Source organism: Protomyctophum parallelum (assembly GCF_964188405.1).
Source record: "Protomyctophum parallelum genome assembly, chromosome: 10".
Taxonomy (NCBI): domain Eukaryota; kingdom Metazoa; phylum Chordata; class Actinopteri; order Myctophiformes; family Myctophidae; genus Protomyctophum; species Protomyctophum parallelum.
Window position 1 is genome coordinate 34926842 of NC_139704.1, and position 19596 is coordinate 34946437.

General features: G+C 40.7%; 1 protein-coding gene across 5 annotated transcripts in view; it reads right to left on the reverse strand.

The window, feature by feature from the left end:
• Positions 1-499: 499 nt before the first annotated feature.
• Positions 500-19596, reverse strand: part of LOC310866144 (equilibrative nucleoside transporter 1-like) — a 58970-nt gene continuing 39873 nt past the window's right edge. For 4 of the 5 annotated variants that reach the window (XR_014569886.1, XR_014569887.1, XR_014569888.1 and 1 more), the window contains exons 4-14: positions 18785-18972; positions 16257-16396; positions 13661-13795; positions 13194-13291; positions 12134-12215; positions 11629-11702; positions 8921-9029; positions 8102-8187; positions 4635-4834; positions 2145-3429; positions 500-2074 (exon numbers count right to left, since the gene is read on the reverse strand). Coding sequence is in view for 1 of the 5 variants with exons in the window: in XM_083775561.1 (XP_083631687.1) it covers positions 3318-3429; positions 4635-4834; positions 8102-8187; positions 8921-9029; positions 11629-11702; positions 12134-12215; positions 13194-13291; positions 13661-13795; positions 16257-16396; positions 18785-18972 (1224 nt within the window). In the remaining 4 variants the exon portion in view is untranslated. Of the gene's footprint in view, positions 3430-4634; positions 4835-8101; positions 8188-8920; positions 9030-11628; positions 11703-12133; positions 12216-13193; positions 13292-13660; positions 13796-16256; positions 16397-18784; positions 18973-19596 lie in introns of all 5 variants that reach the window. The other variant, XM_083775561.1, reaches the window with a different exon arrangement.

Genomic DNA, 19596 nt, shown 5'->3' on the forward strand with positions numbered 1-19596 from the left:
ACACACACACATACACAAGTATCCCCCATACACCGGTCTGGGCCCTTCTGACATCAGTGCATGTTGAATGGTTTGATGTGTCCGACATCAGTGCATGTTGGAATCTCTATTTATGTGCATTTCCATTTGACACAGTCAAGACAGTTTATGTTGTGTCTGACACGAGTGCATATTGATCTCCAATGCTCCATATAATGTGCATTTGATGCCATGCTGTAGTGGTCCAGCAAGCGAAACCAGTTAACAACACAAGATAAGTCTAGTGTTTTGACTCTGTATGATGGAATGCCAAGGTTGAACTAGAAAATAGCAACAGGGGGAATGAGACTAGCAGGACACTACCAAAGACAGGAGCGTTTGTTACAGTGTGCTGAAAAGTACTGCATTCATAACAGCTAGTTTTGCATTGGCAACGGGTGGCATAACTCAATTAAAAAGTTCGAACATACCCATAAAACGAAAGTTGCATTACCAAAAATGACCAACAGAGGAAGACAGATTATTACAAATACACAAGGTTTATTTCCTCCTCATTAAACTATTTATGCAATATCAGTAACATTTCATTGGTCTGAGCCAACCTCGCATTACACCACCCCAAATCACAGGATGGAGAAAAAAACAAAACAAAAACAGGACCAAAGTTGTGCTTGCATTGTTAAGAGTATATACAGCTGATATAAAGCATAATATAGTATACAACAAAAGCAGCCTTTAAAAAGGCATTCAAATGCACAAAATAAAAAAATAAAAAACGTAACACTGACAAGGTGTCATACATTTCTATTCATACAAACAACTAAAATGGACTCATACTAATCAAGTGATAAGTGGCAAATATTTTACTAAAAAAAAGTCTTTAAAAAAAATCTACTTCAACTTTCTTTTTGATAGGAAATGGCACCAACAGTTTGCAATGAACAACTTCACTGGCACAATTCATGTCAACAGCTGCTCTTGTTTTGTTTACCATTTACAAAGACAATTGTCTGATACTAAATATCTATCAGGAAGACACTTGACTATAGAACATTGCAACTGACACAAGGACTGGAATCAGATTCACTAGACAGAAAACATGACCTCTCTTCAATACCTGTACCCTCATCAGCGTTCCTTACTTCCTTTCAAATCAAAAGGAATATTAAACACAGAACAATTCCAGACAGAAAGTGGCGAAGCTTCAGCTAAAACTACAAACAACTACAGAACAGACACGATAGGTACAAACATGACAACCCCCAGGGGTAAGACACCGGAAACCTCGTCTTTCGGTGGGAAGCCATCTGTGAAACTGAACTGACACAACCTTCCACTCTGAGAAAACACTGACAAGAAGTGTCAAGAAAACCCAAGGGCAGTGTCCTCTACCTCCAGGCAACAAAGACACACATACTGTACATGTATGAGGTTTGCATTCTGTGACTACTAAAAGGGAGACGTATTTATATTTGATCAGATGTTTTTACATGCAAAATCATTGGTGGATTTAAGTTTGAATTAGTGGTTCTCAAAAGTGGCCTGGGGACCCCAAGGGGTCTTTGAGGGCATTCCAGAGTCCCCCCAACAAATTGATAAGTAAGAACCAAATGAACCCTTATGGGTCTGGAACTCTATTTGTACTCAACTAGAGTTCACTAAGGTTTGTACAGGGTAGACGCGGTTCCTACATGAGTGTGTGTAGTTCTGAGCACGTACAAATGGAAACCAAAGGACCCTCCCAAGGTTACTAATGCATGTCAAATTGTGGGTCCTTGAAATTAAACCGTTTGAGAGCGCTTGGTTTCCATTGTAATGGCATTACCGAGCATACATATCAATAGTACAGAGGTTTGGTTCTCCCTGTTGCATCACAAAGCCTTGTTAAAATGTATTCCTCACCACAAAATGTTAAATGTCTGCCACATAACCGATGAAGTTTTCTTGAACTAGCACATATTTATGATATTATTTTTTTAAAGGAAAAAAAAAGTGGTTTAAGTAATATTTCAAGGTTAAAACAATAAGTTTATATTCCGATAGTAATCATTAATCATTGCTATATAGTTTGTTCGGTAATAGGGGTCTCCCCCATCTCTCCAGCAACGTACGAGTTTCGGCTTATAGCCTTCGTCAGCGTTGCATCAAAATCATGCAATGCTAACGAAGGCGATAAGCCGAAACGTGTACGTTGTGCTGTCTGCTCTGCAGCATACTATGCCCATTTATAATAACGAATAAAGTGCCTTAATGGACATGCATTTCCGTGAGTTCTCTTTTATTTTTTAGAGATTTCTTGTAAAGTTATCCAATCAAGATAGACTACCCATTTGTGAGGTTACATTGTATAGGTTTCGAGTGCCAGTTTTGTGCCACCACTTCCAATTTGACTCGTTTATCATGTAGGGGTTGTATTTTCTATTTGCTAAAGAGCTGGAGAGACAGGGAGAATGTAACTGAACAGTCTATTGCAATTGATTACTATCAGAATATAGTTATTCTATTTAACATTAAAATATAAGTTGCTGCACCTTTAAATGGATATCAGTTTACATTTTTGGTATCACTGTACTAGTTGCAACAAAAAAAAAGAAAAAAGGTTTGATATTGATATTAGAAACCGCTTTAGTTTTCCCTCCCACAAGTCCAATACTTTAACAGAAGCTTTGCGCACATTTTAAGGGTGATTTATACTTAGTTGCATGCTCCGAAAATAGCCAATCTACAAGCTCACAGTGTGTTGCGATGCATTGAGAGCTTGAAGATCCATTTTTGGTGATTTGTTTTGCACCTGGTGAACTTTATCTAACACACATCAAGAATTCCAACCACTGTTAACGTGACAACCTACCACAAATATTTCATGCCACACCTGTGCTGCATTCCCTCTCCAGTTTCTCCATTAAAAAACACCTGTGCTGCATTACCATCTCCAGTTTCTCCATTAAAAAACTAAAAACTAAACAAAGCATAACATCAGGCAGCCGGGGAACGGCTAAAATTCTGCAGCTCTCCTAAAATGGAAAGCAAATACTGATGGTTCCTTTTGCTGCTTTACAGCTGATATTCTGTGTGCAGTCATAGTAGGAAGCGTATGTGAGTGCATAAAAAAATATAAAAACAAAAACAAAGTTCAACTTATGTCAGTTCCATGGGGTCTGAATTAAATAGTTACTGTGAGTTTAGATTGTGGCTGTGGACCTTTACTTAAAATAATTTCAAGCTTGTCCTTTTAGGTGTGTGTGTGTGTGTGTGTGTGTGTGTGTGTGTGTGTGTGTGTGTGTGTGTGTGATCACAAAATGTTGGGCAGAGCTCTCCGATTGGGTTGTAATTGTTCTCTAGATCATGGTCCTAAAGGCAAATGACAGTGCCGCACCCAGTGCCAATCCAAGAGACAGGAAGAAGGCCATGATGGCTCCTGCAGTCTCTGCTTCGTGCTGCGCCACCTTCCTGTACCACAAGAGGGACAAACTCATTAGGCCTGGGCAATTCCAACTTTATTGTCACATCACTGGTTAAAGACGTTTTTTGTGGTTTTTCAGAAAGGGAGAAGAAAAGGGAGGGGGGAGAGTGGGGGACGGTAAACTGGCGTATCGAAGCAGTACACCTTCTATGCAAACACTTGAAGCAGAAGTTTCCTAGAGCATTTTGTCAAGATGGCATCAAGACGGCATCGTGAAACCCCATTTAATTTGAGTCTGCACCCTTTTTTTGTAGCAGTCCTTTTTGCACCGCTGCCAACGTTAACCTTACACCACGGTTCCGTATCTGCCCGTCATTGGCGAATACATAACGTGTTTAATGACTGGGCCTGGAAAGACCTCGGTGGGCCTGAGGTTTTTAAACAAGCTTAGATAATATAATGATCAGTGGACGGTATCATTTACAATTTAGGGCCAGGCATTTTTCTTAACCCATTCAGGCCTAAGGCCGATTCTAAAAACGCCTCTAAATCCTGACCTAAGGTTTCTGAAAAATTCAAATATTGATATAGCAGAATCAAAAATTTTACATTTTTGAATACTGTACATACTGTACAGAACCCAAATATGGGTTCCCGGCCTGAGGGGGTAAGGTACAAATAGGGAACCCCGCCCAGAATGGGTTAATCCAGAGCGACTTTTACAATAAGCACCACAGTGTAATACATCAAATGCATAGAGGATCATAAGTAAACTAAGAACCTATCATCCATCTAGCAATAGAATATATATGTATGTACATTGAAACTATAAACAGAAACACTGTAGAATGCTATAGAAATAGAATAATGACCTGGCATCTGTCTACATAACATGCCATCTAAATATGACAAAAGAAATGTGACAAAAGCATCCTCTAGTGGATTTCATGAATCTCATATGGTGCGCGAAGAAGTCAGTCTAGGTTGGGATCCATCCCTGCCATGCGCCATTTACTGTTATTCAGCCATTTGATATTTTCTGTTGACTTTAACAGTCATGTATGCAAGAGTGAGGAAATGGCTTAAACCAACATTACAGATAAACTTGTTACAGTCTGTAAACTATATAATTCCCCTTGCCGCACACATTTGCCAGTGATCATCTAAACTGCATATTATTCCAGGGATTAAATAAATCCACAGATGTTTATGAATCAGGCTCAATTCTGGCAAACGTTTGTTTTGCACTTACTTGGGTCCAAAGCACATGCATAGGCTGGCCAGGTATCCATTGGAAAAGGCGAACACGATTATGAAGATGATGTACCAGGCATCGTGGCCAAACCACACAGGGAGGTAGTGACGAGGCTGCACGTTACACAGCATGAACAGAGGTACAAAGACCACCCGAAGAGCGACCAGGATGGGTAGCCAGATGCTGTCCTTACCCGGCTGGAAAGAGAGACAGCGATAGAAAGGTTAGGTTTTCATTGCTGTGTTTTTTTCAGTTATTGAAATCACATTTCAAAAGAAAATGTGAAAACACCAAAATCTACAAATTGGTGTTTTAGAGACTAATTCTGTCTATACACAGGTTTGTTAATATTTCTTAGATTTAAAGTGTCTTTTGAAAGGTGTCTGAGATAACAATGATCCATGCAAATGCAATTATTTCTCTTTCCATGTAGGAAAAGAAATATAACTGCATTGCTTTTAACCACTAAAACCCTACCTACTTCATTGACTGGGGCCCCCAGGGATCTCTACTAAATACTCTAGTCTTTCACTCTACACCAACAATATACAAACATGCAATATGTCGCAACATTACGCAGTGAAGCCACACGAAATTCCATTCACTTATGCATTTTATGTATCTGCTGAATGACAATAAATATATCCATCTATCTTGTGAGCTTGTAGGCCTATTTTTTGCCAAATGACACCACAGAAACCCATGCATTTACCAATTAAGCAATAAGAGTGCATTTTTACGCACTATATCAATCAAGAATGTAAATTCAAAGAGTTTTCTGCAGTTGAATCAGAGTTTTTTTTCATACTGAAGTCAGCCCTTACGGTGGAGCCAAGTAAATTCATCTCCGAGTTATATAGTGCCATTTCAGATGCTAAAAATGAAAGCACGTTGTACATCAAAGAGAGATGGGAGAGGGATGCGGGAATTGTACTCTCAGAGGAAGTATGGGGAGGGATCAGGGAGTTCCGGTCTACCTCAACCTGTTCTATGGACTGGAGAGAGCATTGTTGGAAAAATATTATTAGATATTTTAAGACCCCGTATCAGGAAAAATACAAAGGTGATGATAGGCCGTGCTGGAGGCAGTGTGGGGCAAAGAAAGCCAACCACTTTCACATTTTCTGGGGGTGCCCCAAGTGAAGGGTGTTTTGGAACAATATTCACAAATCACTGTGCTCAATAACTTTTAACTTCACAACCTTGTACCTGGGCCACATTGAATGTCTTAACCAGACGAGATAATAATTTTAATTTTAATAATAAATAAAAAATCAATAACAAGAAGATGGCTAACCCCAATCACACCGGGGCGGCGGTGGCTCAGGGGTAGAGTGCCTGGATGGTAACCGTAAGGTTGCCAGTTCGAACCCGGGCTCCCCCAGAGTTACTGTCGAAGTGTCCTTGAGCAAGACACTGAACCCCTAATTGCTCCCGATGTGTTGGTTGGTGCCTTGCATGGTTTCCGCTGCCATCGGTGTATGAATGTGTGTGTGAATGGGTGAATGTAATGCACAATCTATGTAAAGCGCCTTGGATAAAGGCGCTATATAAATGCACCATTTACCATTTACACCCACAATGGACGATAGGAATTAACATTAACATCCCAAGAACTAGACTAGACAATTTCTACCAAATTTGGAACAACTAGATAGTACACATTGCCCCTCTGAGAGCAGACTTTGTGTGATCTCACTGGTCCCAATTGCCTGCTTTATGATCTTTGTAGAAAATGTAAATACTTTCGTTTCCTGGTTGTTTTTTTGTCTTTCTTTTTCTGCCCACTCTTTCTTCTTTTTCTCCTTCTGAAATGTACACTCTCCTTCTGAAATGTTGCCCCTGTTAAGTGTTGACTTGATGCCATACAGTAGTCCATCTGAAGAAAGCGAGACTTTGGAGATGGAGCCACTTGGAGGGGGGAGGGAGGGAAGAGGGGTGGAGAAAAAACATCCTGGGAATTGCACTTGTGTCCTATGTATATATAGAAATGCCGTACTGTACTGCTTTTTCCAAAATATTATTTAAAAAAAAAGAAGACAGAGGATTTAAATCAGCTCACATGGATGTGGAACAGCTGACTGTTGGCATTTTGTTATCTGCACTTGTAGACCGAGATGCCTCAGCAGAGAACAGCTCTGCCCTGGACTTCAACTCCCAACTCAGTAACTGCCTTAATCCTCTCTGCTCCTGCATTCCAATGAAGAGTAGGCTAGGCTAACAAACTACCCACTTTGAAAAGGCAGACGTTCTCAACAGACCCAACGTCATGGGTTTATTTTTAATTCCACAGTTTGGTTATGGGGAAACTACTGTAAGAACTTTCAGTGTTTAATCAAATGTTTCCCAAAACTGGAGAATGGTAGCCTATATTTATAGCAAGAGAGGAATACATTGAGTGTTCAATTCCCACACAAAGCAACTGAGAGAAACGTCATCAACTGAGCGAAAGGTCATCAGTCAGCAAGGTCGTTCTGACCAGAGACCTTGAAAATCCTTCATTCATCCTTGCTCCAGAACATAACTGGTCGGGAATTAATGCAAATTATGCAATCGTGAAAAATGGTCTCGAAACTCTAGCGGACAGCAGCAAGACATGGATAATTAAATGATGAATTGATTTGAAACCATGACATTTTTACCATTTCTGGAAAGTTATGCTTTGCTAAAAGAAAAAAAAACACTATCATGTGTGAAAGCTCTACTCTCTCCCCAAACACAAACATCCCATACAAAAACCACTTCCTTGACCAGTCACTCCTTCACAAAGCCGTTCTGTTGCATCCTCTTTCCAAAACAAATCTCTGGCCTACACTTGTGGTTTGCTTGTTGTTCTTCTCCAGAGACTGCATGTGTACACATTTTTCCATGAGTCCAGTGTTCCTCCCAGTGACATAACTAATCCTGCAACTGCCAGAGCCAGTTGACTGCATGTGTATATGAAGATAAATATGAAGAAGAACCTCTATGGAAGAATCAGCCTACATATTGTTATCTAGCACAACAATTTGCCTAATCTGTACGGTAGATGTATGTTAATACAATACAACTAGCTGCGATTGGGTACCAATTTCAAACTACAAATTACAATAAAATAATTGATAAAAACAATAGTACAGGGCAGGCATAGTACTGTTGTTATAGTACCCAGGCATATAGTGTATGCTTGTGAATAGTAGGACCCCTACTGGTTGACAAGTGGTTTTGCCTGAAACTCAAAGAGCAAAGATATTGTTTGCTCTTTGATAACTGTGTCGGGGGTCAACTTGTTGACACAGCTGGATGAGCGTACTGTAGTCTGTAGATGCATCTTGTACATCAAGTACATCTCTTGTATAGTGATATTTACAGCCTTTGTCTGTAAGTAAGCGTTTACACCAACAAGTGTTCTCGCCGAGCGCTAGCTATTGCTACTATATTGGTAGCGTTTGTGCTCTGGTGTGTCATGCCATTGCTATACTGACCCACATACAGACGGCCGTCAGGCTCCTTCCAACCCAGTCCATCACGTTGAAGAGCAGGAAACATGAGACCGGGATGAAGTACGTGTCTGCAATGGGTGGAACACACAAAAAAAAAAAGTCATCATCAAACGGCAGCGAGACTGCACCGCAGGCCACTGTGCTCCAGAATGTGCATCCAATTAGAGAAAATGAGCAGTAGGCACAGTAAACATTTCTGGTTCACAGACAGGCTGGTTACATGGTGAGCCTTAACCCATTTAGGCTCGACGTCGAAATAAAAAAAATGTCTTGTCTAAATCCTCCAGTTTTCTGAAGTACCCAGGTTTCAGTGGTGCTCAATATTTCATGTCAAGGACCCCAAAAATGTATGTAATTGGCCTCCGAACCCCCATCTGAAAATATGCTGTTCCAGGGACCCATCAGAAGCAAAGATTTGAGTTAAAAACTAAAAAAATATATATTCCAAATTTGCGCCACATTTTCATGATTTTTCAAAAATAGCAGACCTACAAGCTCGTAGTGTGCCACTCGGTTGCGCCCTATGAGCTTGTAGATCTTCTATTTTTCAATAGCTAAATTATAACAATGTTTAAAACACCAAAAGGGGTTCCCGCCCAAAATGGGCTAATCTTAGCTCTGCGCGTCAGACATAATTGTAAGGAGCTAGATTTATGAAAAATACACCATATCAGTCAGAAATGAAAGAATATCTATAGTTAGGTTACCACGAATGGGACATGCATTTGAAGACGTTAGAACTTAAGCTTTCTAAGCCTCATCATGGTACAGAGATGTACACCAGTAAGAAGCGAGCCTTACCCCAGGACCCGTTGTTAGCTAGCGTGGACTTGACATCCACTGTGACTGCAGGGAACGTTCCAATGGTAATGGTGAAGATTAAACACACAGACCCGGCCATCACCCAGATCTGGTTAGAGGGGAACAGGATATACCCCATGAATGAACACTCCATACCAACAGTTTAAAAATGTTTAAAAAAAAGACAGAAAATAAAGAAATATTGTGAAAACTCTACTAAACACAAACATTATTGTTTGTTATTATTATATTCAAGTTTTTCTCCACAGGTGACAGGTGTTAAAATAACCATTAATAACAAGAGCCAAAGCATGCTTGAAATTTGGGGCAAGTTGCCCTCATTTAGTGTACAAAAATGTTATTGGTTTGAGGTGATTTTAGTGAACGTACAAATGACAAGTAAATATACAGTAGTCTAGGTTCGATTCCGATTCAAAGGGCTACGATTCCATTATAAAATCGCTTACCAATACATCACAACTCCAAAACATGATTTAGTTCCTCGTCACTTTGTAAATAATAAATAATAAACAAAGGGCTTGCTAATGATCCATAATGAAAACAGCTTCCATTATCTTTCATTACACTACGAAGAATAAAAAACTCTTAAACAAAAAAGAAATCTGTAACATGAAAACATAAAAATGATATAAAAAATAAAAAAATCGATTGTGAATTGATTCATAATCGTCCATGTCCGTATCGCGATTAATCTATGAATCGATTTTATTTTCCACCCCTTATATAGTAATTATGCAGCAGTTACAAAAATAACAGTGTGAGCAAATCTGTCTTGGGGTAGCTGATTAGATGAGTCAACCGCATAAATCACAATGTCCCAGTTTGATTCCAGCCGGATGGATGTGAGGGAATCCTGTCTATGTTCCAGAAAGGGGAAAAAGCTGTCATTTAAGAAAGAACTATTGGCTATCCGTAGTGCTTCCCAGAGTGATGACCGCAAAAGATAGTGAGCGAGAGAGTATTTTCTTTGTCTTCCCCACCGTGTTTGAGATATGGTGATGTAATTAGTGGCAGGAGTGCTTTCACCATGTGCGTAACAGACGTGTGTTAAATATTGCCTTGTGTGGCAATACTTAACACAAACACTTCTATTTATCATAGTTTTGGGCTGAGGTTGAGCAACACTCCATTTATCATGTTTTTGGACCGAGGGTGAGTAACACTCCTTTTTCTGTCGAATACTGAACAGAGCACAGGGTAGTCCGGCAGCTGGGTTTTTCTATTGGCCTAAAACAGGGGTTTTCAACTGACTGTGAACCAGGGACCACCACCCTGACTTAGAATCAACTTGGGGACCACTATTGTGTTGGGTGCGGATATGGGCTAAGATTAATGATTTTGTAAATTAACACTTGCTATGCATGCTATGCATTACTACTGGTAAAATGTCCTAATAATAATGACTCAACCAGACAATCCGGTGCACTTCCCCCTTCTTGAGATTCTAACTCCCTTTTTCTGTTGAATTTCTTGAACTCCAAGTTGTCAGTAAATTACTACATGGATGGACTCATTATAGGTCACTAGGTTCACGGTTTCTCAACTAGTGGAAAGAACATTTAAAACAAATCAACAAATCCAACATTACTAAATGCATGGTCAGGGACCACATGCAATACCTCCACGGACCACCAGTGGTCCACGGACCACCTGTTGAAAACACATGGCCTAAAACATGGTCTATATACAGTACATACATTCATGAATCCACTTGCTGTCGTTATTGAGCAATTTGTTTTATAGGGGAGGGAAAAAAGTCAACATTTCATTATGCTTCAAGTAGCATGTGTGAGTCCATTCCAGTAGATGGATGGAGCCCAGCGCACACCATAGGTACAAAGATACTTTCTTTATTGAGCAATCTGACGACGTTTTCATCTATTTGATCTTCATCAGGGCATGTGAACATACACAAACATTTGTACTTTTATAAAACATCTGCTCTGAATCCATTCCAAGTATTAGTTTTGCAACAAAAAAAAACAAAAAACAAAACACCCCTTGGGCTAAAAACAGCCACATTTCCCACTTTAAAACAAAAGAACCCTGTTGGCTGCCGGACTAGGGTGGGTTTTGGGGAAGAGGAAGGTTGCCCAAGATGACTGAAAGTATATATAGCCTAATAGGCTATAGGTATAGCCTAAACCTGCCATTAAACTGTATACCCCGGGGAAGGGATCTGTGGTATTCACAACATTGTGATGTCTCCCAGCACATCTTGGCCTGGAGAAACATTGATGTCGTTTGCCTTCTACTTGTCCTATGTAAATAGCACAACGGTCTAAAAAATTTTCATGAAAATAAAGATCCGTCTTTCGAGCTTGTAGATCAGCTATTGTCATGTCTGCGTATGCACTATGCTTGTCACTCTGCCCACAAATATTTCCCTCAGAGGGTGCTGAAAATGCCTAAACAAACTTGGGCTGAAACGACTCGCAGACACCACAAAATACAATCCAAGTCACATTTCAAGGTAGCGTTGTTGCAATGTGCACAGAGGGAGGACCTAAACCCTGTGTGCCCTATATGCCGTGTTGTTCAAATAACAGCGAAAAAAGACAATCTACATACAATGTCGATCAGCCATTTTCACTAAATAATGTAATTTCAAATGTGATTTTTTTCCCCCCCTGCAATGTTGAAAACTTGCACAAAACAGCGATGCCAGAGTTGATGCATGTGTTTACCTGTTTGAAGATGGCAAAAACGGAAACAACAGGCTTAACCTCCTCTTCTGTCGAACCGACCGCTGGTCGCTTCTCTGGAACACACACATTATTGCAGATTAAAAGAAAACTGTCTCGGGAACCACGTTTTTGTGTTTATTATGCTAAATGTTGTGGGCTCAAAATCACAATCAGTTGACTTGATTTGGGGAAACGATAACATTTTTATTAAAATAAGAAGCCGTTTTAAGACGCAGCGAATGATGCATGTCGTGCATCGTTATTGTTGAACATTGTCAAATTGTCAGTTTTGCATTCCATTACAATTAGATTATCAATAACATTTATGAAATACATGGATTCAAAGATCACAATATTGTACAAGCTCGTACAAGCTCATACAAGCTCTTGTAGGTCTGCTATTTTTGAAGAATCGTGAAAATATTTATTTCACAAAACTGGAGGATTTAAAAGATTTTCTTTTAATTTTGAGGTCAGGCCTACCGTAAATACATTAATCGTATACCTTTCTTTAGCAAGTCCAGCTTGTTCTCCTCATCAGTGAGTGTCCTAGATCCGTTGCTCTCCGTGTAGTACTGGAAAAACTCCTGCATAATAAAACAGCAACTACCATGAACACTCTCCTAAGCCAGTAAGGGACCTATACCTATTTGACAAAAGGTTTTGCCAAAGAAAATATAAAGTGTTTCCATCCCCCCCATGTGTCACGGATGGGGACTGAATGTCATCTTTGACACAGAATTAATCTTAGGGTTATATTGCAGGCATTGACAGTTTTATTTACCTGCCTCTGGCAGGTAAATAAAACGTTCGGGGAGGTGGAGTTTGATTGGGTTGCCCGACCGGGCAAGTGCTCGTTTGAGAGCGGGGACGCAACCAACTGTCTATAAACACAACACGAGATACGGTATCTGTCTGACACCTGAATGTGGCCAGAACGCTCTGTCTTCTGGTCTGTGAGACTTTTTCTTTGCACAGCCCCAGAAAGTAAAAGAAAAAAGTGTTAAATGTAACGGTAATTTTAGCTATAATTTCATATTGAACAAAAATAATTGTGGGCATGACCTTTGGGCAAGTAGAACATGACCTACACTTGCCCGACGGGCAAGTCAACCCCTGTATTGTGGTGAGCTATTAGACCGGTGGTATGCAACAGGTGGACTGTGGGCTATAATTGCCTCGCCAGTGAGAATATCTGGCCCAGAAAATAAAATTGTAAAAATAAATAAATAATACCAGACGGTCCCAAATAGGCTATAATAATGTCAAAGTAGGAAGAAAAAATATATATAAAAAAAAAATATATATATATATATATATATATATATATATGCAAGGAATACAGTGTGTTCATGTTTATACACTGAGGAAAGGAGATAGTATGAGTATGGGATATGTCTACACTGTGAGGAAAGGAGACAGTATGAGTATGGGATATGTCTACACTGTGAGGAAAGGAGACAGTATGATTATGGGATATGTCTACACTGCGAGGAAAGGAGACAGTATGAGTATGGGATAATTATGTCTACACTGTGAGGAAAGGAGATATATGGCAACCTCACCATCTTGGGCAGTAAGAGGTAGGAGACGATAGACAGCAGGATGACAACGCTGGCTGTGATGAAGTAGCCAAAGGCACTGTCCTGCAGTTCTGAGCCAGCTGCAGAGACAACAAGAGATAGGTGAGGTCACAGATGTATGAATATAATGTACTGTATATTTCCCTGTATTGCATGTCTGTGCTCCCATTTTAGACTTATTTACCAATATTCTGATCATCATGTTTATGCAACATTCATGCAAATGTAAGGAACTGCAGGGACAATTATTAACAAAACATTTTGTCTGTGTATACCAAGTTTTACTCCCTTGGTTTGGACAGAAAGGATAGTCCCGACTGGGGACATTGTACTGGTCTCTGAGAACAGTTTTATACAAAGTTCAGATCTTTTTCATGGACATTTTATTTTAAAGTTCCCATCCGATAGTAATCCAAACGTGTGCGTGTGTGAGAGAGAGAGAGACGTACTGGCCAGTGCACATATCATGGAGAAGGCGGCGAATGTGCCGGCAAGCCCTTGCCCACTCATGATGGGTGTGGTATAAGATGCAGGCAGCATCCCTGCCAGTCCGAACAGACTGCTCTGGAGAATCGCACCAAACGCTGGAGGGAAGGAAAGACAAGATTAACAAGGACATAAATATTCATAGTCAAGAAAAACGAATCTATAAAACAAACAAAAAAAATATCCCCCACGTGGCTCCCTCTTGGAAGACCTGTGAATTAGTCTAAGCTTGTGGAAACACTTTCAGGGGCACTTTAGTATCAAATCTCTATGTTTGGTGAATGAGGCCCATTGTAACCAGAGAAAATAAATAAAGTCATGAGTGAAAGTTTTTCCCCCAATGTGACAAATTGTCCCCAGAACAACGGAGAAAAGAAGGTGCCTTATTGTGAATGGGACAACACCATAACAGGAAACAAGCATTCATTTATTTATTTAACGGTTACGTAACCATTCATTCATTCAACAACATTATAGCTTTACAGATTAAATTATTCTTGCAATTTAGGCATTTAGCAGACGCTCTTGATCCAGAGCGACTTACATTTAAGCAAAAACTAAAAGCATGGCATACAACACATATATAAAAAGTAGTTATCATGAATCATGTATAAACTAAGAACGTAGCAGTGGAGTATCTATGTCAACTATACATACTATATTATATATTACACAATATACATGTGTACTATAAAGTGCTATGACTACATAAAATGCAATTCTAGTGCCGTCTACGTAACGAGCTATAAGTCTGTCTAAAATACTAGTCTACATAAAGTGCTATCTAAGGGGCTAGGCTAGGGCAAGTGCTACGGGCCATGGTGGAGTCTGAAGAGGTGGGTTTTCAGACTACGGCGGAAGATTGGGAGTGAGGCTGCAGTTCTGACTGTGATGGGAAGTGCATTCCATAGTTTTGGAGCCAGAAGGGAGAAGAGTTTGGGACGTGTGGAGCGTTGTCCCAGCGTTTTTAGTGAAGGTACCTTAGCTGGCTGATCTGAGTGAGCGGGAGGGTTTGTAGGGTACGATCATACTTGTGAGATATGGGGGAGCCATGCCTTTGGTTGCTTTGAATGCCAGCATCAGAGTTTTGTATTCTGTGCGGGCAGCGACCGGGAGCCAATGGAGCCAATGGAGGGAGCGGAAAAATAATTTTGGCTGGTTGAAGACCAAGCGAGCTGCGGCATTTTGGATCAGTTGGAGGGGCTTAAGTGCACATGCCGGTAGGCCAGTAAGGAGGGAGTTACAATTGTCAAGTTTTGACAAGACTGTTGTCTGGATTAGGAGCTGGGCTGACTCTTGGGTGAGGAACGGTCTAATTCGTCGTAAGTTATAGAGTGTGAACCTACAGGATCGAGTGACAGCGGTGATGTGTGTTTTGAACGAGAGCTGACTGTCCAGGACAACACCAAGGTTCCTGGCTGTCGGGACAGACTTTACCAGGGCGTTGTCTACGGAGATACTTGGTACTCAATTAGCCCAGGAAGTCAAGTTGGTGTGCGTGTGCTCTCACACTACTCTCCAAACAATGTGCTGGTATCTATATCAAAGCTTTTGGGCTCACAGCATCCTCCCCTTTAAAAACAAAACGGGCTGTTTTCCGTTAGGATCTGATCTGTGGGTCAGGGCCGGCCCAGGAGGGTGAAAAGAGAAGGGGGGAGGTAAAGTTTATCCCTGCTGCTTTGTAAGTCACTCCAAATAAACCAACGTGGTAAGACTGAAGAATCTGTGTTCTAAAGCTCAGTACGGCACAGCCAGATCTCTCTGTGTGTGTGTGTGTGTGTGTGTGTGTGTGTGTGTGTGTGTGTGTGTGTGTGTGTGTGTGTGTGTGTGTGTGAGAGATGGGAATTTCCTGTCCCAGTTGATCACAGTGAGTAAAAATGGAGATACACTACGCAAGGGCACATGTCTGCGAGTGTGTGTGCTTTGTGGTGTACCAACTTTGTTCAAACATGTTATGTACTAAGCTGGTGGAATAGAGTTCCATTCCTCCCGACTTAATATTGTGAGTGGGGGAAATGAGAAGCGAGCTTGGCATATACACCATGTGTGACTGCGTAAATCATGGGTTTACAACAGGTGGTCCGTGGACGACTGGTGGTCCGTGGAGGTATTACATGTGGTCCCTGACCATGCGTTTAGTAATGTAGGATTTGTTTTAAATGTTCTTTCCACTAGTTGAGAAACCGTGAACTGAATGACCTGGTGACCTATGACGAGTCCATCCATGTAGTCATTTACTGACAACTTGGAGTTCAAGAAATTCAACAGAAAAAGGGAGTTAGAATCTCAAGAAGGGGGAAGTGCACCGTATTGTCTGGTTGAGTCATTATAATTGGACATTTTACCAGTAGTAGTCAACGGTTGGGATGTATACACATGGGACGCATAGCAAGGGTTAACTTACAAAAGCACTAATCTTAGCCCATATCCCCACCCAACGCATTAGTGGTCCCCAGGTTGAGTCAGGGTGGTGGTCCCTGGTTCACAATCAGTTGAAAACCCCTGGTGTAAATTAATGAATGCAGCGGAAAAGGGGGCACTTTGGGTCGCTCAACTCACAGTTGATGCAGACTATTTTGATCATGGTGAGAGAGAAGAAGGGAAGTGGCGCTATGTCCACCTTCACCAGCACGGCCGTCATCAGGAACACGACCAGGATGACCGTCAGACTGCCCGAGATGCGCAGCTTCTGAGGGATCCTGAAAGAAATGCACGGAAAGAGACAGAAAACACATAGTTAGCCGATTGAGACAGACACACACACGTGTATACATTCATTCATTGTGCATAATTCAAAAGGTCAGAGTGCCAGAGGGTCCTAACCACTTCTCCAAGATTGTGTTTTAACCAATGAGCGAAGCCAATTGAGAGAGACACGCAGAGTCGCAGACAGAAGTCACTGGATTCATAGATGCACCACTGCACAGTAGCATGATATTTCTTTGGATCCAACTTCACCAGGCAGCCTTACAATTGATCAATTGTATGGCGACGGGCTACTAACCATGTATAATGCACAGTACAATCCTGAGTGTTTAAATAACTCAGGAGTGTACAAATGTATACAATTTATTTAACATTGCATTCCTTGCATTTCTACACCCTCAAGAGTTAATTTAACACTGAGGATGTTGCTGTGTAGAGCAATGCTGCATGAGGAAAAAAAGGCTTTATTTTCTCAGAACAAGTGAGCAGTGCCAACATTAATCAAGCAGGAAAGTCACTGAACCATTACCAATTAAATACATTATTAGTCAGTTTCTCCGTCTGATTGGAGGCTCCCCTCCACACCATCACGCCACATGTATATGAAAACTAACCCTCGATCTTAAGTTTCGTTAACCGTTACAACACACTAAAGGAGTAGCAACAGTGAAGCACAGAAGGTCTTGCAGAAGGAGGTGGTTTTTGGGGATGAAAGCAAGTAGATGAATAGCATTCCTAATATTATTATTATTATTTATAGCATTCCTGGGTGTGTTTGTGCAGGGGGGCGATGTGGGTCTGCGTTAGGTCAGTGATGGGTCTGCCACCCACGATCTCTCTATCGAACTCTAATTAAAGACAACATATATACAGATACAGAATATAGACAACAAAACGCAACATCATATACTGTAACTCCAGGAGTTTAATCCTTAACCCCTGGCCCCTCTAGGGTGGTTAAAGCTACAATTAAATCCAAAACTTTATTTTAATTACATAAAAATAAAAACATTTCAACCAATAAAGTAAAGGTACTCTGTACGGTAGATTGTTGATTCAATACTAGCATATCTGCAGTGTTTGGATGTTTTCTCCATACTTTTCCCCATTGAGGAATTCTGTCCTACCCTTGACTCTGGTAGGACACTGACAATGTAAATAGTTATTAGAATAGACGCAAGGAAGAAACTAGTGGCGGCGCACTCGGTTGCAGCGGCTCAGTGCACTCTTTGTACACCCTTCATTTCATTGTCTAAGTATTTGTATACTCTGTACAGTGACAATAAATTGAATCTAATCTAATCTAAAAAAAAAAGAAAAGAAGAATGCACACCGGACTGGACACTAGATGCATTGTAGTCAGGGGCATCGTTGCATTTACAACAAAGGTTGTACTTTCATATTTGCTTGGAATCCCCATCAATGTTGTCATTGATTGGCAGGTTTCTGAACTGTACATAGCAAAGCAATGCAGACGCAGAGAGGGGAGACAAAGATCGTAGCATGCTGGCATCTAATGAGCATTAGGGCGGAACAATTACATTAAGATATGGTTGCCTAAGCTGCCAACGCTGAGTTCATCGGAGGTAATAAAACCATGGGAAAAGGACATTTATTGTGTGCTGGCTGTTCCTTCATTTCCATTTGTACCTTTGAGCCTTGCACCTATAAGAATACTCTTCTAATGTGGAGTGTTGCAGGTTTTCTGCTTCTGCAGTTTCTCTTCCTCTCATTACTTAAGTGTGGTTGCCTCAGTCTGTATTTGAAAAATGAGTGTGCACTAAGTATTGATATAGTACATTTTAAAATAATTCACAACTATCAGTATAATATATATGGCAATAATAATAATAATGTATGGTTGTCACAATGCCAATAAGTCACACCTGCGCTTGTCTCACAGCACACCAGTGTGTTTGAGAACCACCAGTGGTTCTCAACAGTTTCAGGCCGTGACCCCCAAAATAATCATATTACCCCCCCCCCCCCCCGATATGCACGTAGGAGTTGTAGTAGTTGAGGCATTACATTTAGTTGGACTCAGTTCCACAGATACAAATTTATGAAAATAGCAGATCAACAAACTCACAATACCTTGCACATGTTTACCTCTTTCTTAAATTATTTCACAATTTGGCCAATATCTGACCAGATTTTATAGTGGTTTGTCGATTACTTTTGGTGCAGTAATCGTCTCTTTAGGTATTAAAAGTTCTTCAATTGTCACGTCACTGTGATCTCTGGACGAGAACCACACAGGTCTACACTATAGGGAACGCTTCTCTAATATGTCAGGATAAAATAAAGAATCCTGCTGCATTAGAGGACCGTTCACATCTATGGTATGTACTGTACGTGTACTGTACTGTATGGAGAAGTACCTTTGGTGTATGAAAGAGTTCAGGCAGGTGAAGATGAGCAGGGGCACCATGGCACACAACGTCATCACATTGTTGAACTTGGACTCCAGAACGTTCCGCGTGTGTCCGCCCACCGTAGTCCCGTTGAGCGTGCTGTTGACGGCGTTGACGCCGTCAATGGACGGGTCCTTAAGCCTACTGGTGAAGTACTGGGGCAGAGAATCACATATATAGTCATTTATGATGTTTGATGCGTTCAGATTGACACAAGTCACAAGGTCTTCCACTGCTGGCCTGCTCTCTTTGCCTAAAAAAATGGCAACTAAAAAATACGGGGAAGCAGCTTTTTGCTTCTACGGGCCGTCGGCATGGAACAAGCTCCCACTGTGCCTTCGTCAGGCAGCCTCTGTAGACATTTTTAAAGCTCAGCTTAAGACCCACCTCTACAACATTGCTTTTAAGTGATCTTTATTTTTTTATTATTTTATTATTTTTATTCTGCTTGTTTTTAATGTCGTTGCCTTATTTTATCTGTTCTTATCTTTGTACCATTGTCCTATTGTTTTAACTGCTTGCCTGTTTTAATGGTGTTTTGTTTTGCTTTTATTATCTTTTCTGCTCTGTAAAGCACTTTGAGCTGCATTTATGTATGAAAGGTGCTATATAAATAAAGTTTATTATTATTATTATTATTAGACATTTTTAGAATCTGATCTCAGGTCAAATTTGGTTGTTTGAAAATGACAGTTTTCTGAAAAAGCTGTGTTCCTATGTCAGTCGTTCTTCGATTTTTCAAAAAACACACCAAAAAGGGGTTCCCGCCCAAAATGGAT